Raw genomic sequence first — 26,534 nt, forward strand, 5'->3', positions numbered from 1 at the left:
TTAGTTATGTAATAGTTGTTTACATAAAATGAAATAATACATTTAATCAGGTCAAGCACAAATGAACTCAGTTTTGGACAGGGTCAAGTCCAGAAAACAATGTTGCATTACAACAGCATGTAATGAAATAAAATGTTGAGAAACTAACAAACAATTAAATTAAATATACATAACATATATAAATCTATGATCTGTTTATATAGCATATTGATGATCTAGCGAATGACTTGTTAATAGTTTAGATAATGTTTGTTTCTGTATCTTTATATTTCTTTATCTTAGCTACATTCGTTAGAATGGTAGATATCTTTCATGGTGTAGCCAATATAGATTAACATCACAAGCACGCAACGCACAATTATATTATAACTGGCTATTCACAACTAATTTAGTGTTCATCAGCTGTGGTGACGTTGGCCATGGAAAGGCCAACAGGGACATGTATGAATGTCCATTAATAAAAAGTTATAGACGTATTTGTTACTTTTCTTAAGTTCAGACATTTCGCTTGGGGGCGGGTGTGGGGTGGGGCATACATGGTGATAATTTTGTGGATATAGGATCACTTCTATGATCATTAGTCTTCCTCCAAAAAGGAACTTGTAGCTGTGCCATAAATATTGAATAATCAACATCATCAGTCACCATGGTGGTTATGTTCAAGGTCATCCTAAATAGACAGAAAACCCGAGAAGATTTCATCATTGCTGAAGAACAGGCGGGTTTCAAAACCGGACGTAAGCAATATAACAGATCTTACACTTCAAAATAATCTGGACAAATCGTTTGCACATCGACTTGACCTGTGACTTCATTGACTTTACAAATGTTTTTCACAAGGTAATGCATGCAGCCTCGTGGACTACCATCTAGATATACAACATAAACGCAAAGCTAATCAGCATCGTCTATAACCAATATTACAATGCCACTATCGTAGTCCTCAGCGATGGTTGTACAGGAGATTGGATTAGAACAACATGGCTTAGCAGAAAATAAACAAGACCTGCAATCTGTAGCTGATGACAAAGAGCCCAAGAAGAATCCAAACTGAAATAAGAATGAATTGCAGAAGACTTAAAGTACCTTGGTGTTGTCTCCTCTGGCTTGGCTGAAGCGCATTTGGAAGGACCGTAACATGACGTCTTGGTCCAAGATCAAGCTAAGGAGCTCCCTTGTCGTGTCCATATTCATGTATGCATATGAGACATGTATCCTGATAGTAGTACTAGAGAAGATAATCCACGCGTTATATATGAGATGTTGTCAAAGGATCCTGAACCTCTCATATTTAGACCACATCTCTTTTGATGAGTGGCACATTAGAATCCTAGGAGTAACGGGACCACATGAAGATATACTCATCACTTTAAAGAGACTCAGACTAAGATGGTATGGTCATATGGCATGTCAAAGATAATCTAATAGGTCACAGTGGGAGGAAATAGAAAACAAGGCATACATAAGCGGGAATGGGAAGATAATATCAATTGCCGGACATGGATAAGCTTTGCAAAATACTAAGGGACAGTGGAAACAAGGGGAACATGAAGAGAGCTATGTCACAGAGTCCTCAGTGGAGCCCCTATAACAAGCCAGGATACAAAAAGAAGAAAATGCTTAATGAGGTGCCAAGAGAATAGAAAGGTAGTGGAAGGCCACACAACTAGCGGAGAAAAACTAATGCATGAAAACCATAAGTTTGTTTCCTTCTCACTTCACAACTTAACTGTTTGCATAGTGCATATTTATAAGGTTTTACTAGTTGGAAGGATTGCATGCATGAGTTGCACGTTTAGAGTGGGTGTATTAGTTCGATTAACATATTAAAAAGCCCTAAACGCAACAACATATCCTTTTGGTAACGGCATCCGTAGCTGCCGTTGGATAGGATAACATCGTGCTGAAACTTTCTCGGCCAAGTCAGAGGAGGATGAATGAGATTTAGATCGTCCAGATAATACTCAGGAATACCTTCATTTATGTAGGCTCAATTTTATGATATATAGATTAATGATTAAACTTTGTTGGTGGCAATTAGGAAATCCTGAGATGGCCGGACATGTACCCACCAATGAGGAAAATATAGCATTGGTATTTTAATGAAGACAGAAGTTTTATGATAACTTCTTTCATGAATCTCGAAAACATATCATCAACATTGATGCCCATTTACTTCGTTGACCACCAAACGTACTTCGTGAGAGAGTTTGCTGGCCAGCAGGTCTCATCATCATCATCATCATCATCATCATCATCATTCATCATTGGCGACTCGGTCTCGAAAGACCATGCGAATAGCGCCCTTGGGGTGTTGCCTGTCTCTGTTGGCAACGTCTGCTGTGGCTGTGCAGGCCTATACGTGAGTGACAGTCCCTACTGCAGTTGGTGCAGACATACTGGGAAGTCTGCATTACTGTGGTTGCTGTTGCGTTCTTCTTTCTCTTACGTTTCTCTGCCACCAACTGGCCTCTCCTCGCATCAGCGACTGATATGCCATTGTTTACCATCAGTCTCCAGGTGCCTCGGTCCTCAGCCAGCTCTTCCCAGCCATCGGGTGAAATGTTGCATGCCTTCATGTCCCTCTTGCACACATCTTTGAAACGGAGTGAGGGGCGTCCAACTCTTCTCATGCCAGTGGCCAGCTGTCCATATAAGATGTCCTTTGGCAGCCTTCCATCCTCCATGCGTCGGACGTGACCCAGCCATCGAAGGCGGCGTTTAATTAGCAGGGAGTACATGCTGGGGGTACTTGCACGCTGCAGGATCTCGCTGTGTGGAACACGGTCTTGCCAGCTGATTTTCAGGATGAGTTTTAGGCACCGTATATGGAAGGAGTTGAGCCGGCGTTCTTGCCTCATGTAGGTACTCCACGTCTCACTTCCATATAGAAGAGTGCTGAGAACACAGGCCTGGTAGACTCGGACCTTGGTGTGCTCTGTCAGCGCGTTGTTTTCCCAAACCCTCTTTGTTAATCGAGCCATGATGGTGTTTGCCTTTCCAAACCTTCTGTCCAGCTCCATATCAATCGAGAGAGTGTTGCTGATGGTTGACCCTAGGTAGGTAAAGTTGTTGACTGCTTCCAGGGTGACACCGTTGATTTTGATTGAAGGGGCAATGGTGGTATCTTGCACGCTGACATTTGTTTTTTCCAAGCCGATTGTGAGACCAAAGTGCGTGCAGGCAACAGCAAAACGGTCTCCCAGTCTCTGGAGGGCTTCCTTGGTGTGGGCCACAAGAGCTGCGTCATCTGCAAAAAGCATCTCCCTGATGAGCACAGCTCTCACTTTGGTCTTTGAGCGCAGTCGTGCCAGGTTGAACAGGCTCCCATCAGACCTGGTGTGTAGATATATGCCATCCGTGGACGTGTCGAAGGCATAGGACAGGAGCAGGGAGAAGAAGATCCCAAAAAGTGTTGGTGCCAGCACGCAGCCCTGCTTCACACCACTGTTAATTGGGAAGGAAGTTGAGGATGATCCATCATACAGGACTGTTCCTTTCATATCTGCATGGAAAGAGATTATCATGCTGAGGAGTTTTGGGGGGCAACCGATCTTACTCAGAAGTTCAAAAAGGCCCTTCCTGCTGACCAAGTCAAAGGCCTTGGTGAGGTCGATGAACATCATGTAGAGTGGTTGACCTTGCTCTCTGCTCTTCTCTTGGAGTTGTCGTAGGGAGAAGATCATGTCTGTCGTCGACCTGCCTGCTCTGAAGCAGCACTGTGATTCTGGGTACACACGGTCTGCCAGCAACTGCAGCCTGTTGAGTATGATGCGGGCGTACACTTTACCAACAATACTCAAGAGCGAGATCCCTCTGTAATTATTACAGTCACTGCGGTCGCCCTTGTTTTTGTAAAGGGTCACAATTGTGGCATCACGCATGTCTTGGGGGACTGCTCCTTCCTCCCTGCAGCGGCAAAGTAGCTCGTGCAGTGGTTTAATCAATGCTGGTTTTCCACGTTTGATAGCTTCGGGCGGGATGCTGTCACTACCTGGTGCTTTGTCGTTTGGAAGGCAGTCGATTGCTTTGCTGAGCTCCTATAAGGTTGGCACTTTGTCGAGCTCTTCCATGGTGGGCAGATTCTTTATGCTGCTGAGGGCTGCATCAGTGACTGACGTTTCTCTGGAGTATAGTTCTGAGTAGTGCTCCACCCATCTGGCCATCTGTTGCCCACGGTCTGTGATCTTCTCTCCCGTCAGGGATTTCAGGGGAGCGACCCCTTTCACTGTAGGGCCTAGAGCCTTCTTGATGCCACTGTACATGCCTTGGATGTGTCCGGACTCGGCACTGCGCTGGATCCCTTCACACAGTTGTTGCCAGTACTCGTTCGCACACTGTCTAGCAATGCGTTGGGTGTTACTTCGGGCACTTCTGAGAGCAGCAAGCGTCCGTTCATTAGGGCATTTTTTGTAAGCTATGAAGGCTTTTCGTTTCTCCTCGATTTGTGGTTCCATCCTTGATAGGTGTGCATTGAACCAGTCCTGGCTGGGTCGTTCCTTCTTGCCAAACGTTGACATAGCTGTACTGTAGATGGCATCCTTCATGGCGTTCCACTTGGCTGTAGCGTCATACTCAGGCAGGTCCTGGAGAGCCTTGTTCAGGGCAGACACATACTCCTCCACCTTGGCAGGGACTGACATCTGTGCAGTGTTTATGCGAGGACATCCTTTTGGTTTTGTGCGGTGTAGCACGTGTGGCTGTAGTCGCACTCTGCTGCTCACAAGGGCATGGTCGGAGTCACAGTCTGCACTGTGGTAGGTTCTGGTGGAGAGGACGCTGTTAAGGGCAGAGCGCCTGGTGATGACCAAGTCAAGTTGGTGCCAGTGATGAGATCTGGGGTGTTTCCATGACACTTTGTGTTGTGGCTTACACTTGAAGAAGGTGTTTGTGATGCACAGGCCATGGTAGGTGCATAGCTCCAGCAGTCTCTGGCCGTTTTCGTTGGTCTTTCCAGTGCCATGATATCCGAGGCAGGTAGGCCAGGACTCATGGTCCGCACCTACTCTGGCATTAAAGTCGCCGAGGAGGAATAGTGGTTCATTTTTGGGGCATCCTTTGAACTGTTCGTCCAGCTGCCCATAGAACTGATCCTTCACGTCTTCTGATGACGTGAGGGTTGGGGCGTAGACACTGATGATGTTGACAGGACCTGAAGTAGTGGTGAGGCGGACGGACAAGAGACGCTCAGTGCCCCCTGTTGGAGGTTCAACCGAGGCCAGGAGATTGTTTTTTATGGCAAAGCCCACTCCGTGCTGACGGGGCTCCTCAGGTTCTCGACCCTTCCAGAAGAAGGTGTAGTTTTCCTCTCTGAGGGAGCCACTAGAGGCGAGCCTGGTTTCCTGGAGGGCAGCTATGCTGATATTTAGTCTGGTGAGTTCTCTATCGATGATGGCCGTCTTTCTGGTGTCGTCCACTTCTCTGAGGTCGTCGGAGATGCCTGTACACATGGTGCGCACATTCCAGCTTGCAAATCGAAGAGCTGGAGTCTTCTTTATTGGTTTCTTGTTTCTTTTGTCTGGTGTGGAATTACCGTCTGCTTGTCATGCTGAACAACACACTGAGCTCCAGACACCCACTGGAGCAGGCAGACGATGGCGGGTCAACACCTTATTGACCGGGGGCTGCCCGGCTTGAGGCGGGCGATAGTTGGCCAGTGGGACACGATGATCCCTTCCACCGTCAAAGCTGACCCGTGGCGCCCCTTCCCTACGCCAATCGGGTGGGACTTATAACCCGTAAACTGTCAGCTTCCGTGTTGTTTCCTCACTCAGTAGCGAGACTGGAGTGTCCTCTCCAGGGCGCAAGCCTGGGCGTGGAATATGGAGATCCTGGGCTGCCCAGACGTCAGGATCCCCCTCTCGTCCTTGCTGGTGGGGTCCAAAGGAATGCTGAGCATGACATTTGGAACCAGTTTGGATGCAGGAGCTGCCGGAAGGAGGTCGTAGTCGACCCCCAGCCGCCTTAGGGGCTCCACTCCTGATTTTCTGTCTGGGTTTACTCCCGTAGCCTTTCCTTCTCCCGAAGATATCCACAAGGCAGTGGAGCCATAATCCAATGGATGGGACTTGGTTGGTTTTGAATCAGAGTTTCCTTCTCCTTGATGAACTGCCTGACAAGGCTAACGAGCTTCATCTGCCCGGGTTTGGGGTCAGAGTTTCCCTTCTCTTAGACTGGTTGCCTGCCAAGGCTAATGAGCCCAGTCTGCCCACCCAGTTATACCGCCGGGTACTCGGTCGCGCCACACAGCAGGCTCTGTTAAAAAAGGGGGCACCGCGTGAAGGTGCTGCTGTGGACACAATAGTGTAGGAGAGGCCATATGCAAGTAACCTCCTGCCCCGCAGAGCGAGACAGTGGTCCTGCGGCGATCACTACACCTGGGAAGGAGAGGCTATGAGAGACGCTTCACTTTCCTTTGGCAAGCGGGACGTCAGGCCCAGGCCACGCACCCCCCAGCAGGTCTACTTTATAAGATAACGGATTGTCAGTTAACCTGAAATTTACACATTCAAAATCGAATTATGAATTTAATCTTAAATGAACTAAATGTGATCCATTGTTATTCAGAGCTTGCTTATATGAGAAAACAATACATATTGCCACATTCGTGTTAAAGATGGAATATGGTTAGACATATATTTAACATGATTTAGTAGAGATGTAACGCTAATAGCTTTCTCTGGTTTTATCGGGTTTGCATCAGTGTAACCTTGTTTTCTGGACATGTTGGTAGTGTTGATTATAATGGTTGTTGTGGAATAAGCACGAAAACTCATGGTGCTATTTTCACCAGCAAGTAAGTCACAGGTTATTTATTCATTAGTATTTCCAACAGTTTAGTTATATATTTTGCCACAGTAGAATAATATTTCCAGGATCTATTTGAACAGACTGACGCATGCTAATTATTGAAATGATCAAGCAGCCAATGCCCTGGAGGGGCCCCATATAGACTAATCTGAATATCACTTTTGATTGTTCCCCCTCATCAACTACTAATCAACCATATAACGACATATGAACGTTTTCTATATTCTAAGCATTTTTGAGGTTTACGATGTTTCTCAAGCAATTGCTAGGAAACGACGTCAGGACAGTGAGATTTGCGAATATCTCCTTTAGTCCAGAAATTGTTACCACTGACCATTTTTGACTGAAAAGTTACAGACATTAGCACTCTAACCAGTGTGGTCACACCAGGCTGGCTAGGAGAAGACACGAACATTGTTCCACCATATGGGATAGGGTGAGCTTCTATAGACTTGATTGTACCATTAGCAAACGACACACCCAAGTCACCTGTCATGGTGTAAACATATTTGTTTGCAAGATTTATGCGAGATGTTGCAGTTGCACAAGGCAAAATTTGTATGCATTTATCTCACAAGGAGATGGTTGGTTCAACATAAAAATGGTGCCGATCTTTACGTATTATATAGAAAGTGATATCTACATAGGGTTTTCATCAAAAGAATAATGGTAGTTGACCAGGAGTGACTGAACTGGGGGTGAATGTTCAAAGATATATGACCGGGATTAATTGTCCTATAGCCCCAAATGGAATGGTATACTAGTGCGATATCTCCCAAATGGCTGGCATATAGAAACTGGACTTTCACCAAAAACGTATCATAATATAAATTGTGCGCATATAGTATCCAATATGGTCACCATATGAGTCAGCTTGCAAATTTTGTTATTGTTATTAATATTATCTGAAGAGTCATTTTGATATACGGAATGTCACCAGAATCAGATTTCTGATACTGCCTTGTTAGTAAAAAAATAATAAGCTGATGCTCTGGTTTCCTACATGGTCACCATTGTGGAAATCATTTTATTGCCACTTTTCTTAAATCGAGTCAATCGGACAGAGTTTTAATCGGAAGACTTCTTATGGTGTCACGTCGTTCTGCAACGAAATGATGAAGATTCATACTGAATCTTTGCATCCTTTTGTCCAAGAAAAAAAGATAATATGTATGTCCTTCTCAAGTGCACGACTCATACAGCTTGTGAATTTCGCTAACAGACTTGTGGAACATATTTAGTGCGAATCATACAAACAACAAGACTGCCACATCATCAGTCGTGCTGTCACCACAACCCCCTAATAGATGGTCATATTGAAGAAGGGTTTTCACTAAAGGATTTCCAATAGTGTCTAATTTGTCCTAGAGGAAAACGGAGTCAATATGGTATGCAATATCTCCACCACAGCAGTGAAATCGAAGCTTTGATATTAAATGAAGAAGTGAAGTGATCGCTTCAACACATATGAAGTTAAAAGGACGATTTTTTATATCTTGAATTTCTGTATAGCTGAGTAGGGCAGATCATCCGTCCACTTTTCCATCACCACAAAGGTTTGTCAGCTATATAAGATGTTTTCACATCAACTGTAGACCATTTGTATATAAGGCTGAACAAACACTTGTATGTTCTGTATTGCCAGCCCTAGAACGGATGACATCGTTAGCGTGTTAATTCAGTCTGATATGGAATCATCTGTAATTCATCACGTTCTAGCCTTTAAAATTATCTCTCATATTCAATACCGAATCAGGATATTATGTCCTGTTGGTAGTCGATCCCAGGGAATAGCCACTGAATATACATGATCAAGCACATGAAACGGACACATGAAATATGATCCCTGCTACACACTAATCCTAATGTTCTCAACTTTACCATTGGCTTATATCAGATGACCAGATAGCAAAGAGTTTTGTTTGAGCAAGCTTGGATTCTTCATTCCTAGGTCAATAGGCAATCAACTCAAATGATTATGCCAATATAATAATGTTCTGTATTCGATATCACAAGTATTGATAATGCCATACTTTATTCTCTGTCTTTAAGAGATAAATATGCTCAGTATCCACCATTAAAGGCGCTTTGACAGCCTTCTCTAATACTCTAAAGCCACTATGTGCTCCCCTATTGATGTAGACACAAGACTGTCCTTTGCGAAGTACTCCAAAATACCTAGATCTGTTTCTCATTATATAGTGCCGACAAGGAGCCTTGTATGCACTCCTTGTATATTACGTATGTATGCTTAAGTGTCCCTTTTTTTCTGAACGTTACTTTTAAAGCAATCTTACTTTTTCAGTTGGATTGGCGAGGTAGAGTAAATGTATGCATTATTTTTAAAAGGAACTGATTGTTGGTTCATTTTGGTTATGATATACTTTATGTAATGTGCCATAGCTATGGAGCAAACAGTCAACAGCTCCTGATTCTTTGAATTGAACTTTCCAGTCTTGGTTGCATCTGGATTTTTTTCGGCGACGAACATAAGCTCCTTTTTCTAATTAAAAAATAAGGTTCTATTAGGCTGAATCAAGGAAAATAGGAGGCAAAACAGTTCCTTTATCCTTCACAAAGGTTCTTCTGACATACAAGCTGTAACGTTTTCAAGGTGGAAAATTTCGCCTATTAGATCGCGTATCTTTCTATCACTGAGAAAAATCCCATATGAAAGCTTCAATGCGTTCCATGGCGCAGGTGTTGACGAATTATGTCCAGCTGTGCCAGCCATCAAATTGGCAAGTATCCCGCTAATGTACATTATTGTATCGTATTATCCTACATCAGCAACAAGCAAGTTTACTTTCATGGTTTATATCTAGGACATTAACGTTCATCTGGGGCGTTAATCACAACAACGGAATAATAATATATAATGTAATCCTGTAATGTAATGGGCGTGGGGGTATTTATGTGATACTTTTGTACTGCTATTGTAGCTTGATTTTCTTCTTCTATCCCTTTTGTGATGTTACTCATTGTTGCTGCAATTAAACGTGATGACAATTAAAAAAATATAGACAGGGTGGATTCATGTTTTATTTTTCTTGGTTTCTTTGTAATCGACACCTCGAGTTACAAATTGTAGGATTTGATATTCATCTTAGGTTGGACACAAGGCAAAGAGATGGCAACTAAAATATTTCAGTCTATTATCATGTCACACAACAATTTTACTTTGTGATTATTTCCCATTCAATGATACACTCGTAGGCATACAGCTCTTTGATAAAACTAATTACTTCTTTATGTTTTCGTAGCATTTGTTGCATGTATAGTTCACACATATATTAGTTGCGGCTATTAGGGGTCACCTAGAATGTATTATCTTCTATGGTAAATGCAGCAATGCAATAATAATGAGTAATGGCTCATGTTGAAGATTTTTATTGCTTCTTTATTCTACTATTCTCATCACTAAATGGAGGAAAACATATTCACCAAAAATAATCACAAGCGTCAGGAAATTAAAAAGCAATCATAAATTGGCAGAGAAGAATTACAAAACATGAATTAATTTTACTTGCCATTCTTTCACACTTTTAGACCTAATGTAATTAAATCCAAACAAAGAAGAAGCAACCCCCCCCAAAAAAAAAATTAATACAAAACACATTAGACAAAACAACCAAAGAAGACATTTTACTAGTCCGAAGAACATTGTTATAAATCTATATGTATGTATATATGTTATGGATACAAATTCACTGTATACACTTAAAATATTTGTATTAATGCATCATGTAGGCCCGTATTTGATGCATTTCACATATACGTTACTTATGCGTATATTATAATCTTTGAAAATATCATTTGTAATTCAGATAATGAGTTCGAAATTCAGAGAGGATGAGTTGAAGGCCATGGAGTCTCTGAAAGACAGAGCGATCTCTCCAGTGCTTTATGCGTTCGTGCCCACTAAAACTGAACGCCATATATTCATGGAGTTTGTCACTGGTAAGTTGGCCATGGAACCATTGTTGATTTTAATGTAATATGCACTTAAATGATTAAGTATCTTGCATAACATTCACGATGTGCGAATGTCACATGGCTTTTTACCTTTACACAAATTAAGTACTGAAATGAAAAGATAACAAATAACGATAAAATAAGGTAATATCAATTGCTGTGAATAAGTATGTCATAATGTGTATTTTATTGGCCGAGTATTGTATGGATGCATTCTCTAGCGCGTATATAGTAAGTTACAAAATAGAATCAGTACCCGACGTATATATTTCCATCCAAATTATTTCCAGTATTAATCTGATGACAAATGCATTAATATAGGGTGGTAATTGGTAACATCTTTGTTTAGGTGTGTGGGATGTGATTTGGGGATTTAACGCAGATATCTTTTATTTGTTTTTCACCCTCATCAACTAGTCAACCGTAGGTTATGATGAAGAATTTTGCATTTCTGTTTAAATTTGTATAGCCTATGAAAGTGATACAATTAAAAATTACTATTCTCTCTCCCACTCCACATCCATTCCCATCTTCATATTTGTTTTACCTCATCCAAGTCAGTTTCAGATGTCACCTTGATCCATTGCACAATCAAACGTCGGCATTTAAAACTATTTATTTAGTTTATTTAGTTTCACCAAATATATTAAATTAACTTTACTATTAAGACTCCTAACTACAAACAGTGTAATTACATGACTGAAATTCGTATACCTTTCGTCTAAAAAACCCAACAATGATAAATATGAAATTGGCTATTTTCCTCTTGTGACCATCAGAATCGCCTATATGATATGCAACATGTATCAGTTTTACTTATATTAATAATTCCATCCATATGCGTACACTGGAATGACGTCCAGTATCCCAAACTCTAAGTCGGAAGAATTAATGTAGTAAGTATCTGTTAGCTATCTGATTTCTTCGCAATTTCCCAAATTCGTTTGGAGTAGATTTTACATCATCAATGACTAGTTTGATTTGCACATATTCAAGAAGCACGAATATCATCTCCAGTGTTGATGATCAAATGGAAACAAGTTTGTGATTATTTCAAAAGATATTAGACAAAATATTTAGGTATGCATTATTTGAACTAAATGATTCCCCCAGCATGGAGTCTGGTTTGCACCCAATATGGTCACCATCATGCTGTACATTTCCTAAGACTTTATATCGATGCATTTAAAGCATTTAGGTTTTTTCTTAATGATACATTTTCCAAACACTATAAGTTGCCTTCTATGCTTTCCCGTTATATTTGACCCATAATTGGCAAATATGATCATCTGAAGTATTTAGAAAGAAAGGAAGGTCAATAAAAAAATCCTGGAAATTATGGATTTGCATAAAATTGGATCGCTTCACATAATATATCTTTCATTCACCTACCCTTAAATCTACAATTTATTCTTGCGCATTGTATATATTAGATGAAAAATGCTTACTTGCGCGTTAACACAGAAATACTGCATGATCTAATTTGAGAGCATCGAAACCGCTGTGCATGCAAAACGTATTTTCAGGACTTAGTGTAATTCATGTTTCATGTGTTTAAGGAATGAGATACTTGTTATCGAAGATTTGAGCCTTTCTCTTGTTAAATAATATTTAATATTACAAGCTATTATTATTTGCCTCGTTTTGTCTTCGTGTATGCCATTATCTTTTTGTATAATGACCGAATTGCTAAATTTAGTTTACAGTTAATTTAGCTGTAAGAAAAGAACGATTTTAAAATTAGTGTAGGTCAATATAGTCCCAAAGAAAGTTAGAACTAAGAAAATATTCTACCAAGATGTTAAAGTTTAAGAAAAGTTGATGATATATATTTTATACTTAAGTTTGCTTATGCCAGAAGTTTTTATTTATGCTGATTCTACAGTTATGTTTCTTCTTTTTCGTTTTCATGGCATATTCACTGATTTTAGGAATGTGCATTTGGCTTTAGGATGAGAGGAAATAAATAAAATACAAATACTCACTATAATGGGTCCATAATTCTTAAATAAGTTAAACTGTTCCACAGTCTTTAAATAACATGCTATTATTTCTATTTTCAGGAATCACACTACATGAATTTATTAAAACCATAAAAGAGCAGAAAGAATTTTCAAAGTGCTCTAGACAGATTGCTTTGCAGATGGGCCCTGATTTGTTTGAAATGATATTGAAAGTTCATAACGAAGGATGGGTACACAAAGATCTAAGTGGTATGCTATATATAGAGGTTATATTTTATTGTAACTAATTAAATTTCGTAAATAATCAAAGAACTCTAGATTTTAGTAGTTATCGTTACTATTTTCAATTAACTATATATACAACGAATAAAACCAACTACGTTATACCCTATAACAGATTTATGAAATGCGAGAATTTAGAAGTTTTAATCGATCCTAAAAAAATTGTACAAATTGACACCCGAGAATAAAAATACATGCAATGTCATTCTTGAGATTATACACGTGATTCCATATATTTTTTTTATTCTGAGAAAAATTAAGACAATAAGAGATACAGACTTAAAAACTGCATCTATTCTTAAAGACTAACTTTGTTATTTTTTTGTACCTTATGTATTGTTGTTCATTATACAAATGCAAACTGGAAACTATCTGATGAGAATTTAAATATGCAGACTATTTTATCAGATACATAATGTGGTATACAATCTTTGCAAGAGCAGAGGATAGGGACAGGAGAGTAAGATATGATTGTGGTAAAATTAATATTTGGCTAAGACATAAAGACCGAAATTAGAGCATGCTATTTGGAATTAACATATTGGTCGTTAAATACATACTCAACAATATTAAGGGAAAATAGTTTGTATAATATTTATTTTATATCAAAAGCAAGTCATGGCATTGATTTTAAAAACAGTAACTATCTTTATTTCAGCAAGAAATATCATTGTACAGCATGGGAAGCTAAGTTGCAGATTGATTGATTTTGGAATGGCACAGAGAGAATCCAAATTTAGTAACTATTGTAAAGATTGGTATAAAATGCTGAGTCATTTTATTCATATATACTCTTGTTGTATGGTGGAGGTTTACAAGCCGGAGACCTCTTCTTGGATGCCTAAGTTAAAGAATGTAAGTTGATATTTCGCTACTGTTTGTTCATGAATTGCGTCATTGTTTATTCCTACGAAACATGACTTACTCATGGATCTTTTTTGGATATATTAATGTTGTTGGTATATCCAGTAAGACGTTTAAAATATATTCGGAATAAGTTCATTTTACATCCGTTTCTTATCTTGATATACAGTTTGAGAATGTAAATGTACTTTTGGTTTTCATTTTTAAAATATATGATTTGTACTATACCTTGGTGTGCCTTTTATTACAATTCATTCTGTAATATGTAACTTCCAATTATTAATGTACGGTGTAGCACCACTGCAAACGAAATGATGTCTTGACAATATGTATTTCATTAAACAAGATATACTGTTATAACCTGTCTGTGACTGCTAAATATATTACGATTACAAGAAAACTATTTGTAAATAGCTATCATTGACATCTAAAGTCACCATAGTCGTCTGGTGACAATTTCGCATGTACGATTGCACCTCGTTGAGATCAAGGATGAAGGAAAATAACCGTGCAAGCTGTGACAAATGATTATGAGATAGGATTTTGTGTAAACAATACTGGTAAGAATGCCAGGGAATAAATTCCAGCACAATATTTCATATTCAATTAAATAAAGGACTGCATATTTTGTAAAACATAATTTAGTTTTTAAATACATCCCTTTTTACAATGCAAACACATTATAGGGCATATTCGTATCTATGCAAAAGCATTCAAAGGCATATTCTATATACATTATTAATTCCTTCTCACAATACTTTGTTCTGCCCAGTTACCTGAGAATGTTAAAGTGCAACTGGTTCCTCTCATCAAACAAGCATTGGCAGTACAAAGCCTTGCTGATATGTACGACTTTAGACAGCAACTACAGAAGGAGTCTGCAACAGGTGAGGAGGGATAAACACATATCCAAATTTATGTTTAAGTGTTTGGTAATAAATCTGGCAAACTTAGTTGTGGACCATGACATAAATTACATCAGAAAAGTCAAAAGCTTTGCTGCTGTCGAAAGACGTGCAAGGTATAACTTTGGCTTGTATCTGGAATATGTTAGATAGGCTTGGTTTAGAAAACTTGTGCGTTTTCTTGACAGCTGATTCTCACACGTGTTCGAAATTTTACTCTCTAGATACTTACTTCATCTGGCTTATACAATTCTCTATCCAAGTTTCTTGTACTAGATGGTGAGTAACGGTTTGCATAAATGATATTCCACAATGAAAAATGTGTGCATTTTAGCAAGATTTATACTGAATTACTAAAAAATAAGTACGTTATGTTTGAATGATTTGTAAAGTTCATTAACCGCAAGCTAACCCGATAGCAAGCGGGGACATTGTGTGGCCTTTCCAGCAATTTCAGTTTATTCTTAACAATCAATGAACCATTTTCAACCAGATATGGCGCATATTACTCTGGCGTAAGGATAGATTAATTTCGTACAAATAATACCAATCGGCTTTTAAATGCTGTCACAGTTAATAAAATAAAGACTACTTTATATGATTTCTCACAAAACGAGGAGTAGAAATTGTCCAAATTTGTCTGTCATTGCTATTATTAGACAAATCTTCATACAAATATGACGTACAAAAAGATATTAAACATAATACAAACGATATCACTCCACCATTTACCCGGCTTTAAAGACAATATAAAACATTGAAATAACTTCTCAAAAAACTACAGTAGTATTTGTCAGCAATCTTGCATATTGACTTACGTTGCTGATTATTAAATATGTCTACTCTTAGCTAAAAATAGAAGAAAATAGCTAAAGACTTTAAAAAAACCCATACAGATATGATTTGACCAGAATAATCCTAAAAAGAATGTATGATACATTTTTGTACATGATAATAAATTACATTGGGGGGACTAGTGGACTTTAGCTACCTGTCCTAAGTAGATCTTCCATAGAATTGTACAAAATTTAAACGAAACTGCTTTGCCGCTCAATTTGGCACACATTATACGGTCTATACAGTATGACTGAAGATGCTGAAAAAGAAAAAAGAATAGTCCTTATATGAAGTATTGTAAGAACAATCAGCAGAATATTATTAGATTGCATGTAAAACTTCACGGCATCCACTTTGCTTACAAGATACTGATTGGCATTTTAATATGGCTACAGTTAAAGTTATACAGGCTTTTGAAATATGAGAAGACATCAAACTAACCCAGATTGTTTGGCCAACTGCCTTTGCAATTACCTTTTATGCTGATGGCAGATTGCTACTAAAATAGCTACTGGAGTTATAATAAATAATGTGGTAAATATCAGGTAGACCAGTTTGTCACGACAGGGGAATCACAATGTCCAGACTCTAAGAGAAGCATGTTTATATGAATAAGATTTTAATTTTTAGACGTCACTTACAGGAAAATATATTATACTGTTTTCGAAAATTAATAACCCAAGTCAGATACGGAATGAACTTGATTTTGGACAAGGTCAGTTGCAAGGTATAAATATACGTAACACACAGTCCTCAAGATAAGCCAGCAAATGATGCAAATAAAATATATATAAGGATATCATTGAATTAGGACCATAACTCATTGATTGACAATATTCTTCTGTCATCGAACGTTGAAATAATTGATTTCAAGCAAACGTTTTTAAACGGGAAATGCTAGCTTGTGCAGCAATGTGTTTCAGAGTATGTGTTGTACTTGAAGCTACCTAGGAATATGGTCCTTCAGACAGTTAGGTCTGTGGAAGCTATATAAGGAACTTCTTGACATATGCCCTTCAGAGTTTCAGAGGATACATTTATAAAGTTAGTAGTGGGTTAATATTAAACAAAAGTAGCAAACGGAAAGTTAAATATCCATATAAATTTCCTGTTTTCATGCTGCGATTTATTAGGAAGAAATAAGCTGTGCGCACTTCTGTCTCTTTTATGTATAGTGATGAGAAATGTATAATTAAAAATCTGTTGTTACATGTTTTAGTATTAAAGTAGATCTAATACTTCGTTTGTATGATACATCTTAAACTCCAAAATTGCTGAAATTATTTAAAAGTTTAAAAGTTATCATTTCAAAATATCGTATTTGTGTATACATAGTTCTACAGTCTTGTAGTCCGAACCTTTTAAAACAGTCGCATAATTACATGTAAAATAACAGATAATACTAGGTTAATTAATGGGATATTTTTGTTGGATAGATATTACATAGATGAGTCTGTCTCTGTATATGTAAAACCATTATACCTAGGACATGCATAAATAATACTTAAACAATATGTTCAATTTCCGGGGCCGTTTTTATTATGAATATAAATCTAGCATAAAACAACTAGTGGGGAAACATGACTAAGATCTACAACCTGCAATATATATATATATACATACATACATACATAAATATATACTTATGCATGCGTAAGTAAAATAACTGAAATAGATTTGTCCATTAAATACAATCACCACTCACGCTATCATTAAGTATTACTTCTTCTACCTGCTGAATACAGCTGTCCTAGAGATTCAAAATGTGTGTTAGTCTATACTAGTATCTCTTGCAGATTACCTCCTCTTTCTAGGCTAGGTGGTTCCCCTTATCCCGGATATCAACAGTTTTAACTTTCTCTGCAAACTGTAATCAGGACTCAAAGTATCCAAGGATTTATATATTTAGTTGTCCACGCAACAGTCATTATTGGTGGTACAGAAAGTCAGTTAAATGTAGTGCATATTACCTTTGTATGTTCCTCTTATTGTTGAATTATGTGTGAATTCGTTACCGCTTCATAATGCATGTCTTTACATAGGTAACGCCATATTGGAGCTACATAATAACAAAGTGAAGCTGTTCTTGTTCATACGTTCGCATATTCGCAGATATAGTAACTTTGAGTCTCGATGTGCTTTTTTTTAACAGAAAACGTATGATCCACTGTTCTTAAAACAATCAATAGCTTATGTATAAGAACAAGTGTTTGATCCAAATCTAGTGATTGCGACATTGTCTGTTTACACCCTCCATCATATTCTAACCTCTATGGAATATCCTCCAACCTCCATTACAATTACATCTTAGAGAGTCAAGGATTCGGATTGTGAGGATGAAGATGCGTATATCTGTTCTTCAAAACTTTAACCCTGTATTTGATGATTGTGGAAATAGTCGCTGATTAGAATCAATCAGCGTTCCTGGTAATAACAAGGTTTTGTTTTGCCAAGTCAACTTCCGGTAACATTTTCTCGCTACCGGTACATAACAGTTAATAACGACTCGGCTGTGTCAGGCATTGACAAAGATTTTACCGTTGTAAATTATGTCGTTTTGTTGTGTATTACAACGTGAATATACATATGGTCAACGCCACAGTCAAAATTTAACGGATTGTGCATGTTATTTCCTCTCTTTTGAATTTGGCCGCTTTCGTGTGGTACCGCTTGGCAGGGAGTTCAGGTAACGATCACACTTGTGATGCGGTTAGTTGCATCATCAAAAGTCATTAATAGGGAGGTCCGTCACTCCAGTGCTAAGGCCTTCTCTATCCTAGATGTAATATAAAGAGGTACTCCTTTGCACTCTGCATCGCTCACATTGCAAGAAGTAGCATCTCTCACTCCCTATAGGGTCCCAACTTTACTTAAGGGACGTTTAGAGGAAATCAGAAACCAGACTTGATCGCAGTTGCGTCTCACCTATAAGGGATCATTATATTTTTTCCGCCTCAGCTTCAGCCCGTGTGCTTTCTTTGCCAAACATTGTGTTCGTCACCAAACTGTCCTGCAAAACATTGTCACATGTAATGTCAGCGTACCTAGACTACATCCTACAGAAATACTTTTTAAATGTGGTTATGTTTGTCGAAATTCATGATCTCGTCAGTCTCATTTGAACTTTAGAATGGATAGTAGATAAAGGCAAATCAGTATATTTTCCTTAATTACTCTTTCGAGTTCCTCCACCATATATACATTGTCCACCTTTCTCCCAAAATGTATCGACGTCATTATCGTAGCATCGGAGGTAACATTTCCCCAAAAGATCCTCGACCACTTCGATTCGGCAGCATATCGCATAAATCTGTATCGTCTTTCTTGTCACCTATGCAGATGGCGTATGTGTGTGATTTAGAGTTTTAACTTCCATTTAATGCTTTGAGTAATATCGCTACGATATCTGCAGTGTGGCATTTGTGGTTAGGTCAAGCACTGGGACATCATCCCGCAAACGCGTAGCTTCATGTCTCATCCAGTCCTTATATTATCACACCAGTCCGACCAGTCCTAACATTGATCTCCTAATGCTGAGAGCCAAGCTAATGCCGTTTTTACAAGTCTTCCATATTACTCGTCTCCAGCTCTAACCCGCGACTTTCATTATCCAAGTCAGGCTGCGCAATTACTTTGATTACCGGAGCTGTCATGCAGATAGTAAGTGTCCTTTAGAGTCGGAGATATAGATCTCATCAGGACTCATACACTTCCTGGTTCATTGGCAGAACAGATAATGGCCTACCGGGAATTACTTTGGAAGACCTGCAACCACTGGTTACAATCTGCCCCGATGAAAGCGTGTCAATTGGAGTGGAGGCATTTGCTACAGGGCATCGAGATGGCCAGTGGCAAGAGATCCAAGAAGGGAGAACACTTCGTATGAACCTTTTTATGTAGAACAATTAAGTGGTGACACATTACATTCAGAAAAAGTGGGAATGAAGTCATTACAGGCATATGTGTTTGTAAGGGATTACCTTGCTTGGCGTTCCCAATATTAAAACAAAACGTTTAGGTACGACTCAGTCCGGATGCGCTCAGTGTGCAGGCCGATTATCTATTGAAAGAGGGCTCATCCACTGTACACATAATGATCTCTCCATCCATCTTCCATCGAGTGTAAAACCAGTGAGGTCGACTGATCTTATACCTGTTTGCGACAAGGTGGAATCAGAACCTGCCCAACTTTGTCTCCCCATTCTCTGATACGAATGCATGCCCTTTCAGTTGTATGGGATATAAGCTGAGTCTAAACCATACCCTCTCAATCATTTCCAATTTATAAATTAATCGCGGAAATGAGTGGAACAAAAAATAAATAATCCTGATAACCCTCTCCGATTGGAGAAATCATAGTTCGCCAATCTGCTTTACTCGAAACCAAATATATTCAAGGAAATCCTTGTGACCAAAAATCTTCTGAAACAAATGCTGTCGATACTACTGCACTCCTGTCTGGAAAATTGAAATCCTTGCAGGCATTGTACTGGAAAAGCATCCAGCTTTTAACTCTTGATAGTATCTAATCAGATAGGCAATCCTGTACTTTAGAATTATAGGACGCTAAATGGTTGTTTTGTGTCTGTTTTCTTGAAAATAATATCACACCACTATCAGCATCTATTTCCAAGCGTACTAACTTCTTTCGTTCTGTCCTTTAAAGTAAGAAACTAGCACCAATAGGTGTTAAAGGATATTGGTCATTGATTTCGTGTACACTCATTCATCAGAGAGTCTTGACTTTATCCAAGAACAATGATTCTCATACTTGCTAACCAAGGTTGCTTAGCACGCTAAGCTTGATCCCGAAGTTTTTCATATCATGACATGGCTCAACTCTAGATTCGATCCTCTGTACACCGGTGATCTGAAACATTTATTATGGAAGATATCCTTCCTGTTGTAATTGAAAATGGGATTACCATGCTCTGTCTGCGGTTTCGCTTTCGATGGTTCAGTCGTTTAATTGCTCTATCGGATTTCATCGCTATGAAGAGACTTCCGTTTACTCATCGCTGAATACTTCAAGCGAGGCAAGGTTATAGGTGCGGGTATGCTTTGCATGTTTCTGAAATATCCATCCAGTTCGGAGAACAGAGGCTTTTAATCCAATAAAAACCAGGTACACAATACATATTCCTAAACTGTTTTCAGCCTGGCTAAAGGAGTTATCCAGTCAACATAGTATATCTCACACAAACTGGTACATTCTATTAGGAGTTCAGCTAAATAGGATCTATTTCTAAATGTCATACCTTCCATCGCAATATTTCAATTAAAGATGTAAAGGAATCAATTGTCTGGCCTATCCCTTCTACATTTTTCCCTTTTCTATTTACCTGACATGTTTCACAAATCGCTGGGCTGAATCTCGTTCGTCAGGCTGACAATCAGACGACGCCTCTCCTGATTCAACGCAATGCTTAGGTAGGACTTAGCAACTTTTGCTGTATTTGCCCGAGAAAGCACTTCCATTGTAATTATGTATCGAGTTGGGAAGTCCACGGTATAGTTTCATGCAAATGTATGTACGCTTATATTCGGGTGTATTAACTATCGTTTGTAGAGATTTACCCTACAAGGTTATTTTAGGAAGATTCTGGATACTCGGTATTTCCTACTTCTCGTACATATTATTCTAACGTTAATGTGATTGGATAATGTATTTGACAGAGAAAGGAAATATTACAGTCAGTTATGTTCCTGGAAAATACTTACCCAATCACATTTCCGTAAATCACTTCCCAGCCTTCACCCGCAATGCGAGCATCGTGTCCCAGACTGCTCAAGCGAAAACTGGTGATATCCGTTATACAGAAAACCCGGGTAAAGTAAGGTAATCTGTAGGAGTTATTTCCCTATCAGGCTATGTCTATGCAATATATATATACACAAACATTTTCAAGTCTATGGATGGGCTGGAATCTGGAGATAGCATAAATAATTCCTAACAATAATATGATTGGATGATTATTTTCTGTATTTTTATGCCCTTTCTTATTTTCGGGCTAGTAATTCATTACTTTCCTTTCTGAAATTAAACAAAAAGTGTTTAACATGCAGATATTTATGAAATGTTTATAAGGCACTATTGATTGTTTTTTTTTTAAAATTGATTTTACTCGATTCCAATATAGCAAGAAACCTATCAGCACAGTTGTGAAGAAAAAATATAATCAACACTTGACGCATAGAAATGATATTCTATTTCTCAAAGGTATTATCAGTCACAGACTACTGACGGATTTTAGTAAAAATAGCTCGACAAGGACCATTGTACTGAACAAGCGCATTTGTTGAACTTGTATAAATGTTATAAATATATTTTCACAAGGTTTATAATCTTTTTGACTTAGACATATATGTCAGCAATAAGGAAATAAACGTTTTTGATGCACAACATGAATCTATTTACATGAATGATATTTGTTCGGTAAGAAATATTGGTACATTACATTTTGTTTATAAATAGCGCTGGTGCCAACGGATATCATTAAACAGATTTTTGACTATGCTGCGGGTTTTAATGAGATCCACCCTGATGGGAAAATGGTAAGTGTTTTACATTTACTACTTGAATGTGTTTAAGAATATGCAGGCAACCTTATAATAAGGTAGGTCATACGTTTGCTAGCAAGGGCCAAACATATGCTTTTAACGTAATATGTATGTAAAGAGGTGTAAAGAACAGAAGTCACATTGATTGTAAATCTAACAAGAAACTACATTGAATTTACTGTATTGGCTGGTAGAAAAAGTGATTTTAACATATTTAAGTATGTCCGATACTTGTTGCATATATTCGCGTTTCTTCGACATGGTTGCATGGGCATAAATACAAGGATGAGACATGACAACTGCATCCATGCTGAATAGTAAAAAATCACTCGAGGCAAAGTCAAATTATGATACCGTCTGATCACACTCCTGGGATTTTGTATTCAGAACAATTTCTCTCGACAGTGTTGTACATACAATGTCATACATCTTGATGGTAATATTCATTTTGGAGAGTACTACACACCATGAACAAAACTACAAGCTCCATTAATCATTACAAGTCTGCCAAAAGTGAAGCATATGATATGGTGCCAGTCTGAACATTTATCGATCCAGCTATCCTCTTTTCTCTATTGTGTTTGTAAACAGTAATTTCAGTTCTTCGCCTTCAGCTTTTACCAAATTTTGTGTTTCCCGTGCATATCAGTATTTGTAGCAAAAGCGAATCAAATCCGTTTGCATTGGAGGTGGAAGGAAGACATATCAATTTCGGTGGACAAAAGTGAAATTGATAGGTGAATGGGACTGAAATAAAAACAGCTGGCACGTGTAGTGGTGACAATCATGTTCATTTTGGAGCCTAAAATGTCAACATTAAACGTTTCTTAGACTAAATGAAGAACAATGTATTCTGCACAATACCATTAGGTCCTCATCATAGACTTGGAGATAAAACCGTGTGGATGACTTACAATTACAATAAGCACACTAACTATGAATCAAAATCAGTCACTGTGACATATGGGCTTTGGACAGTTTTCCTTTATTGATCTTAGATCAAATTTATAGAGAACATGTAGGGCAATGAAAAGGCGTATTCATTTTTTTGTTGTAACTGTAAGATGACATGGATTAAATGAGGTAGACTGTTAGTTTGGCATGAGGTCGTTGATATAGTGGTTTATCTCCACCGACAAATATGAATATGTTGAATAGATTTGGAAGGTTGCCAAAGCAAACGAAGAAATGTCCTACTTATAACATTGTCAAGAAAACACTTACAGAATGAATAAACCAAATTTAACCATAATGGCTCTGCTTCACGTTAATTGAACACATGGATAATTTCATTGTGTTAGGAAATACTTCACATTGTTTTTGTCAAATATGTATGTGATTTACTGGGTTTACAATCTGACTTTTATAATTTTGTTATTTAAATATTACAAAAGTTTGACAGGTAATGTTGGTATAGATGCGGAACGAATAGCTGGATTCGATAGAAAATTGTAAATTGTGAAAGCCGTTACATTTTATCTTTCTTCCTTTCAAAGCTGATGTGCATTGTTGTCATTCATCTGACATTAAAATAATAATAGCAAAATGCTACGCAGTTGCCGTTGGAATTGTACTTAACATAATTACATTTTGGTTGATTTATAAAATTACCTCATTTAGCAATGTTTAACGTTGCCATCACTTATAAGAAACCTTGGAAACAAGAGCTTTCTGTTATAGCTAAATGGGTTTTAAATCGACATGTAGTTTGAAATAAGTGCAATGGCATCCAACATAGAGGTAGATTATGTATTAGTTCTTGTTAAAATAAATATATACATTCATAATTTTCTGACGATTTCAACATATATGGCATTAGTTTGAATAATATTTGTATGGGTCATAATGTTAACGTATCAGAAATTAGCTATAATAACGATTTTTGTAAGCAATCCTTGAGTAAACATAGAATATATATATATATATATATATATATATATATATATATATATATATATATATATATATATATATATATATATATATATATATATATATATCCAAACGTTCACAATGCGACTCACACAACTTTTTCATTCTCCACACTTCTCAGTGAAGCCGTTGATCTCATCTTGTTGAAGCTTCGCGGTAGAGAGGTTGAGGGTTGGAGAGCTACAAATCACCATCGCAACTCAAGGTAGATTTCTCATTAACATTTGAATAGCCAATGATTAAAGGCTACATATAGAAAGACTGAGACCGTGATTGGCGATCTGATACCAATTGAAGAATCAATTGTCTTTATGTCAAATTTACATTATTTGTTTTAACCTTTTTAAAGTGTTGTATATTTAAGGTACCTTCTACAAATCAGAGCGAGATAGTTAATTTTAAATCCTTTAAATATAATCCCACCAATCTTTCTTGCCTTGGCAAATTAAATAGTATGCCCATAGTAGAGACATGATTTAATTTGATCTTCGACAGCATTATAAAGCAATAGCCATTATAAGCTTTTTAACAAAATTGTGCCACACATTAGCATTATAAAAAGAAGCTAAATTTTGTTTTGGAGAACGTCGTTATTCATAATAAATGAACAGTCAGACATGGAGCACCTTTTAAAAGACATCAATTATAACCCATGGATTAACCGTAGAGGTGCATTAAATATCCCAGGTTAAAATGAATTAAGATTTTTTCTTAAAATGATTTATAATATTGCGGAATATTAATTACTCCAAGATCAATCCTTCTCTCTATATCAGCGATAATTAGGTTGCATAGATTCGCATATTATTTTCTGTACAAGTAAGAGAACAACACAACAATATCAATTATATCCCTCTCTTTTGATAACTTGCACCTAGACAGATCTCAAACCCACTAATACAACAGGGTCAGGCGTGGTTCCGTTTGTCACTAGAGAATTTAAGAGATTGGCCGCTATTAGATTAACACGAAGAAATTCGGGAGCATAATTGCTGAATGAAACTTTACTATATGGCTTGAAAACATTGGTTATTGCCCAGAAATCTGACCCAAAATTAATGCCCATAAATCTGTCCCACAATTATTGCAACTAACAGCTTTTAATGTCATATGTTTATTTTTATTTTCTAAAACAATTCACAACATACTGCATGCAACAATATTTGATCAATGGCAATGACAAAAATGCCTGCTGCTGTCAACACTTCAAGAAATAAATACCAATTAGATAAGTTGAATACGTTTTCTCAATTGAAATTTGTACTTTAGTTGTATATTTTAATTTGGTTTCAGTGTAGGCAGTGCTGGCTAACATAAAACGTGTCAGTCTACCATCACAGCAATATCCATGAGTGAGACGAAAATCAAGTGCCAGCCGTGTCCTACTCAAGAACTTTCAGAAGTGTTAGTTGTATCGTTTCAATCAGTCAAACGCAGACCTGCTTTCTCTTATCAACGTAATTATGTCAAGTGAAAAAATGAAATAACATTATTTGAAAAGTTGAATTGGATTCAAATCATGCCTGTGATAGATGTATTGGTCATTGTCTTGTGTTAGGTTAATTAACCAATTAAACTCTGTTGCAAATATAATTATGTAAAATAATTAAAGCATAATAATTACAGCAGACACGCTTTCTCTTATCAACGTAATTACTTCAAATAAAATAATGGGGTAACATTATTTGAAAAGTTGAAGACGGATTTAATTCATGAATGTGTTAGATCTATTGGTAATTGTCTTGTGTCATGTTAATTAACCAATTAAACTCTTTTGCAAATATAATTATGTAACATAATTAAAGTTTCAACCCTCAGTCATCTGGTTATCTTATTTATTCAGAACGCAATCAAGGATAGCAAGGGAACCAAGCGAATGGAGTACTTAGTGCATGAAAAGCTCTGTTTCATAGACACAGTTCATTAAGAAGTTAGTTTTCAAGGTTTATGGTGAAATTAAAGTTCCCAACATGGGCACTCAGAGGTTTGATCAAAGATGAGCAGATTTTTAACTATTACCTATCTAGCAGGAATGTTTCACAAACAGAACAATGTTAAAAACTTGAGCTCAGTGTTGACGGTTATAGTTATACAAAACAAATATGACTAGGTTTGACAAAAAAAGGATCTTGCTTTATTGTGTATCAAAAGTAGCACTCGAATAGTTTAAAAAAAGAACATATGTAATACAATGTTTTTGCTGGAATACATAATATTGCAGCGATGTATTATAAAGATCTCTTGGTGGTCAATAATGTTGTTTAATAAAGGAAATATACACTGAAAAGCCAACATCTTCATTAGAGAAAGGTATTTTTACTGACAAATATTCCCAATGCAATCACGCATTAAACAGCAAACCCCACCCTCTTCTCACCTGATTTGGTCATCCAAAATCACAATC

At 37.6% G+C, this 26,534-nt stretch overlaps 1 protein-coding gene across 2 annotated transcripts; it reads left to right on the forward strand.

Annotated features, from left to right (window-relative positions):
• The first annotated feature begins 10,652 nt into the window (after positions 1-10,652).
• LOC149786992 (uncharacterized) lies at positions 10,653-25,901 on the forward strand. 2 transcript variants are annotated; one of them, XR_016425243.1, is made up of 7 exons: positions 10,653-10,770; positions 12,849-12,998; positions 13,690-13,886; positions 14,668-14,782; positions 22,113-22,192; positions 24,252-24,335; positions 25,424-25,901. XR_016425243.1 is itself a non-coding variant. In XM_089978315.1 (6 exons), the coding sequence occupies exons 1-6, from the start codon at positions 10,677-10,679 to the stop codon at positions 25,445-25,447; spliced, it is 660 nt and encodes a 219-aa protein (XP_089834441.1). In that variant the 5' UTR covers positions 10,653-10,676; the 3' UTR covers positions 25,448-25,901. The 2 variants fall into 2 exon arrangements, 1 of the variants encoding a protein (XP_089834441.1); XM_089978315.1 differs by lacking the exon at positions 24,252-24,335.
• Positions 25,902-26,534: the final 633 nt, after the last annotated feature.

This window comes from Sinohyriopsis cumingii, chromosome 12 (genome assembly GCF_028554795.1).
Source record: "Sinohyriopsis cumingii isolate HCF-2022 chromosome 12, ASM2855479v2, whole genome shotgun sequence".
Lineage (NCBI taxonomy): Eukaryota > Metazoa > Mollusca > Bivalvia > Unionida > Unionidae > Sinohyriopsis > Sinohyriopsis cumingii.